Source organism: Stegastes partitus, unplaced genomic scaffold, assembly GCF_000690725.1.
Source record: "Stegastes partitus isolate 25-593 unplaced genomic scaffold, Stegastes_partitus-1.0.2 Scaffold801, whole genome shotgun sequence".
Lineage (NCBI taxonomy): Eukaryota > Metazoa > Chordata > Actinopteri > Pomacentridae > Stegastes > Stegastes partitus.
The window spans coordinates 119,923-126,351 of NW_007578532.1; the positions used below are offsets into that span (position 1 = coordinate 119,923).

Here is a 6,429-nt window from a genome sequence, read left to right on the forward strand (position 1 = left end):
TTAGTCCTTCAGTTTACCACAAACATTCAAAATCAGCGCATTTGACGGTTTTCGCTGGAAAGGAAATAAAAGGTATGGAAACTGTATAGTAACGTATATGCAGGACAGTATTTGCCTTTGTGAAACAGTGTAGTAGAAGTCTGAAGCTGCAGAACATGGAAACACTCAAGTCAAACTAAACTACAGTGACAAAAAACAAACAAAAAAAATCACCCCTCTTGGAATGTTTTCACTTTTCATTACCTTTTAATTTTTAAGCGTGGTTAATTTAATTTGACTTTTTTATTGACAAGAATGCACAAAATAAAAAACTCTTTCTTGTCAAAGTAAAAACAAATTTCTACAATGTGATATCAGTCTGTCTCTGAATGTGGACAAGACTAAAGAGATGGTTGTGGACTTCAGGAGTGGACAAGGGGAGCATGCTCCACTGACCAGCGATGGCTCCACTGTGGAGATCGTTCAGAGCACCAGATTCCTTGGTGTCCACCTGGCGGAGTCCCTCACTTGGTCCCTCAACCCCAGCTCCATAGCAAAGAAAGCCCAGCTACTTCTTGCAGAGGCTGAGAGAAGCCCACCTCCAACCCTCCATACTGACAATATTTTACAGAGGGACTATTGAGAGCATCATTGCATCACTACCTGGTTTGGAAACTGCCTCGGACGGAAAGATCCTCCAGAGGGTCGTGAGAACAGCAGAACAAAATCATTGGCATGTCTCTTTCCTCCATCAAGGACATTTACACCACACGCTGCACCCGAAAAGCCACCAGCATTGTGAAGGACCTCACACACCCTTCACACAACCTCTTTACACTCGTGCCGTCTGGCAAGAGGTTCAGAAGCATGCGGGCCTGATTGTGCAACAGCTTCATCCTTCAAGCCATAAGACTGAACAACATTCAAGGACTGGACTAACACACAAACAAAACAAACACACACACACAGTACCTCCATGGTGTTGTTATTGTCCATGTTGTGTTGGATTGTCCATGTTCAAATTGTACTTTTGCACTACCTGTTCCCATAGTTTTATTTCATCTTATCTTTTTCTGCTCTGCATTCTTTGCACTACATGTCTGACGTTTGCGCTGTGTGTCCAGTGTTTACAACGTGTCATCCGGGGTCTCCGCATGTCGCTCTGCATACGGCTTGTTAAATGTTCATTGTTGTTGGTGCATGCAGCACCTCAGCTCTGGATCTGGGAAACGCTGTCTCATTTCACTGTGTGCTGTACAGCTGTATGTGACTGAAGTGACAATAAAGCCCTTTTGAACTTTTGAATTAATTAAAAATGTAAAACGTTAAATCATTGATTGCGTCAGTTCCCACTGTTGGGTCTTTGAGCAAGGCATCGTTTGACAGGCTCCGCAATCCACTCTGATCCCTTTCTGACAAGCTGGCATATGCGAAAAGACAATTTAGACAATTTCCCCTCGGCGGGATCAATAAAAATAAATATATATATAATATCTGTCCCTCAGTGTGATAAAGTGACGGCATTCTGTCATTCCGACACTTTACCATTAATGTTGCTCACTGCTTCAATCAGACGTACCTACCGCAGTGACGGAGACAGCCGTGGAATATTTGTCATAAATGTGAGATTGCACATTGAACCAAGTGACGTATGATACATAATAAAGCAATCCAGACAGCTGAGATGGAGTTTAGGGCTCAACCTGATAACAGCTGCTGTGCAACAAATGACTTAACTGCAGCTGATGAACTGTGACTCTGTGCGACAGCTCACCTGCTCACCTGTCTGAGCTGAAGAAAAGTCAACAGTGTGACTTCCTGTCAGAGCCAGACTTATCCTGTCTCCATGTCAAGGGTTTATAGTTGTGATGAACGATGTTAACATTTCTGGCCGATACCGATATCTGATATTAAGATTTCTGATATCACCGATAACTGATATTATCGATGTCGATATTCAGTTTTGGCTGCAAGGTGGTGCAGTTGGTAACGCTGGTGCCTCGCAGCAAGAAGGTCGCCGGTTTGCGTCCCAGTGGGGGCACCAGGATCTTTCTGCGTCTTCTCTCTGGGTTCTCCGGCTTCCTCCCACAAATCCAATAACATGTTGAGGTTAATTGGTGATTCTAAATTGTCCATAGGTGTGAATGTGNATATTTCTGGTCAATGTTTCTCTCATTGTGATCATCATCTTGGATACCAGCCTCCATGAACCCATGTATATTCTGCTGTGTGTTTTTTGCATGAATGGACTTTACGGGACAACAGGTTTCTACCCCAAATTTCTGTGGGATCTGCTCTCTCCTGTTCATGTTATCTCTTATTCTGGATGTCTTGTTCAGGCCCTGGTCATGTACTCTTTTGCCTGCAGTGATCTGTCCATTCTGGCACTCATGGCCTTCGACAGGTATGTGGCTATATGTCGACCACTGAAGTACCACGCTGTCATGTCCAAGAACAGAGTCATTATGTTGTCATTTTTCTCTTGGTTCACGCCTTTCTGCATCATAGCAACAAACATCTATCTCACATCCAGGGTGAAGTTATGCAGCTCTCACATTGCCAGACTGTTTTGTGTGAACTGGAGCATTGTTCAGCTTGCGTGTTTTCCAGCAGAAACAAAGACTAATGGCATAGTTGCAAACATCACGATCATCATTTACGTGTTTCATGGTCTTTTAATAGTCTGGTCCTACCTGTATCTCATTAAAACATGCATGAGTTCTTTAGAAAACAGAGCAAAGTTCATGCAAACATGTGTGCCACATTTAGTCTCCTTGCTCACTTTTCTGGTCACTATACTTGTCGACGTCATGACTTTGCGACTCTCTTCAAAAGATTTCCCTCAAATGATTCGAAACTTCATAGCGATAGAGTTTCTCGTCGTACCACCCCTTATAAATCCTCTCATTTATGGCTTCAAACTGACGAAAATTCGGAACAAAATTTATCATGTGTTTACTTTTAAAATTAGAGTAAAGTAGCACTTTTTCTTTTCTTGTGCCTTTATTCGATAGCGCAGTGAGAGAGAGACATGAAAGTGGGGGAGAAGAATGGGGGAAAGGGCCATGAGCAGGATTGGAGCTCATGACCTCCACATGGGGACTGTAGCCCTGCACATGGGACGCCAGCTCAACCAGATGAGCTACAGCGGCGCCTCAAAGTAGCACTTTATTTAATTTATATGAGTGTTCATTTTTAATTTGCATCCACTACCTGTTGTCTTTACAGTTGTACAGTTATATATATATATATGTTGCACTCAATGTATTTTGAATGGTCACTTGCCTGATTGTTGTTCTGCATTTAGGAATAAAATGAATGTAATTATAAAACCTGACTTTTTTTTTTTCTAAATGTCAGATATTTGAAGAGATTTTGCTTTTGAAGAGTCATCACATGCACAAAGGGCAAAAGACAAACAGGCCCAACACCTGTCAAATAAGATGTAGGTGGACTTGCTGTCTGAAATTTAACTCAAAAAACAGTCCACTAGAGGACTCTAGTGGACTATTAGAGACTCAACATGTGCCATTTGTCACACCAAGACAAAAAAAGAAGATTATTTTTTTACATTTTAACAAGAGCTCCTAAATAACTGTGTTGCATGAATATTTTGTTTTTTGACACTTTCTGGACATGTCTATGATGTTTATCAGCCTTATCATTTTGCTGATTGTAATTATGGGAAAGGATTTCTACACTGATTAGCATCCTCAGTTTTAAAGATGCTGGCTGAAACCCAATATTATTCTTTCATTTCATCTCCTTAATTTGACAGCTACTTTTTTCCCACAAAAAACATCCATTTGATATTATTTCATCTAACAAATTGATCCCACACCACAGAGATAATTAACACTGTGAAGTTCATCGTTATTTTTTTTCATTGTTTTTGTTTTTTAGCAGATTTAGAGGGAGAGAGAGTTTTCTATCTGTGAGATCAGTTTAAAGATCTGAAACATTTCAGTTTATCAGCGTTTTGTTCCACTTTTATCTTTTCTTCTTTAAGCTTATGTTTTACTTGTTTAAATGTAGGTATTGTCGCTGTTGAAATTGCCTGCAATATTTGCATCACTTCATTTTGGCTCAGTTAAACAAGCATGTAATTTTGTCTGCTTCACAAAACACATAGCCTGTATGACGATTGCTGTGTTGTTTTAAGCTGATGAAATAATGCAATTCCTGTTATTTAGTTAAAATAGTTTAACTAATAAATTATATTTCCAAATCTGTTACTTACATACCTGATGGGGCGTATGTGTTTGTTTGTTTTAAGAGAAACCTTTAAATGATATCAACTCGTTATTGCTGTAAACAGGTTTTTTAAAAAAAGCTTTTATTTTGAAGCTGACAAGAAGTAATTGACTTCAGTGATGGTGTAGAAGTCAGGTGCAAGTTTCTGTTGCTTTAGCCAGTTCTTTGTGAAACTGCAAATGTTGCTCTATTAAACTTTCAGTAAATAATAATGACATATTTATTAGGATGTGCTGAAATTATTTTAAAATGTCTTAATATAGATTATATGTCTTAATGTTTTAATATAGCTATATATGTATATATAACTGGTAAGATAAATAATTGATAAATTGTCAGGTGGTAGGTTTACATCAGCATACAAAAATATTGCGGGAGACTTTTAAAACAGAGGATTACAGATATATGGTTTCAAAAGTAACTGAACAGATGAGAACTAGAAAAATACTCCACTACAAGTAAAAACTAAGCATTCTAAATGTTGCTTAAGTCAACACATGAAAGTATTTCAGTCAAATTTTAATAAAGCATCAGTAAAATGCTCCCTGTCAGTATTTTACTGTTACCTAAGATGCTTTCTGATTAATATCAGTGCTACAGATGTTGCATTTTAGAGCTCCAGATGTTTAAAGTTCTGCTTGCTTCACCTTCTTTTTACACTAGTTTAATCTACAGCAATGCATCATATTATCTATATTTATATTCATCATATGTTTGCAGAGTTGCTGACCTTTGAAAGCCACATCTCTAAAAAGTCAGCTCTTCATGAGCTCAGAGAAACATCCCTGTTTTCAGCTTTGTGACATTTGTGCATTTTCCAGCTAATCCAAGAGGGTTTAAGTCGTTTATTTAGCTTAAGCAGGAGGAGAATTTTCTCAAGCCCATAAAGGAACACTTAGTCCTTCAGTTTACCACAAACATTCAAAATCAGCGCATTTGACGGTTTTCGCTGGAAAGGAAATAAAAGGTATGGAAACTGTATAGTAACGTATATGCAGGACAGTATTTGCCTTTGTGAAACAGTGTAGTAGAAGTCTGAAGCTGCAGAACATGGAAACACTCAAGTCAAACTAAACTACAGTGACAAAAAACAAACAAAAAAAATCACCCCTCTTGGAATGTTTTCACTTTTCATTACCTTTTAATTTTTAAGCGTGGTTAATTTAATTTGACTTTTTTATTGACAAGAATGCACAAAATAAAAAACTCTTTCTTGTCAAAGTAAAAACAAATTTCTACAATGTGATATCAGTCTGTCTCTGAATGTGGACAAGACTAAAGAGATGGTTGTGGACTTCAGGAGTGGACAAGGGGAGCATGCTCCACTGACCAGCGATGGCTCCACTGTGGAGATCGTTCAGAGCACCAGATTCCTTGGTGTCCACCTGGCGGAGTCCCTCACTTGGTCCCTCAACCCCAGCTCCATAGCAAAGAAAGCCCAGCTACTTCTTGCAGAGGCTGAGAGAAGCCCACCTCCAACCCTCCATACTGACAATATTTTACAGAGGGACTATTGAGAGCATCATTGCATCACTACCTGGTTTGGAAACTGCCTCGGACGGAAAGATCCTCCAGAGGGTCGTGAGAACAGCAGAACAAAATCATTGGCATGTCTCTTTCCTCCATCAAGGACATTTACACCACACGCTGCACCCGAAAAGCCACCAGCATTGTGAAGGACCTCACACACCCTTCACACAACCTCTTTACACTCGTGCCGTCTGGCAAGAGGTTCAGAAGCATGCGGGCCTGATTGTGCAACAGCTTCATCCTTCAAGCCATAAGACTGAACAACATTCAAGGACTGGACTAACACACAAACAAAACAAACACACACACACAGTACCTCCATGGTGTTGTTATTGTCCATGTTGTGTTGGATTGTCCATGTTCAAATTGTACTTTTGCACTACCTGTTCCCATAGTTTTATTTCATCTTATCTTTTTCTGCTCTGCATTCTTTGCACTACATGTCTGACGTTTGCGCTGTGTGTCCAGTGTTTACAACGTGTCATCCGGGGTCTCCGCATGTCGCTCTGCATACGGCTTGTTAAATGTTCATTGTTGTTGGTGCATGCAGCACCTCAGCTCTGGATCTGGGAAACGCTGTCTCATTTTGCTGTGTACTGAACAGCTGTATGTGGTTGAAGTGACAATAAAGCCCTTTTGAACTTTTGAATTAATTAAAAATGTAAA

General features: G+C 39.7%; 2 protein-coding genes across 2 annotated transcripts in view; both read left to right on the plus strand.

Moving 5' to 3' along the window:
• Positions 1-622, plus strand: part of LOC103365002 (olfactory receptor 7C1-like) — a 17,961-nt gene extending 17,339 nt beyond the window's left edge. Inside the window, exon 3 of the mRNA XM_008292323.1 lies at positions 380-622. Within this exon, the coding sequence (XP_008290545.1) occupies positions 380-622 (243 nt within the window). The remainder of the gene's footprint in view (positions 1-379) is intronic.
• Positions 623-2,123: 1,501 nt separating this feature from the next.
• Positions 2,124-6,429, plus strand: part of LOC103365003 (olfactory receptor 52D1-like) — a 6,535-nt gene continuing 2,229 nt past the window's right edge. Inside the window, exon 1 of the mRNA XM_008292324.1 lies at positions 2,124-2,932. Within this exon, the coding sequence (XP_008290546.1) occupies positions 2,124-2,932 (809 nt within the window). The remainder of the gene's footprint in view (positions 2,933-6,429) is intronic.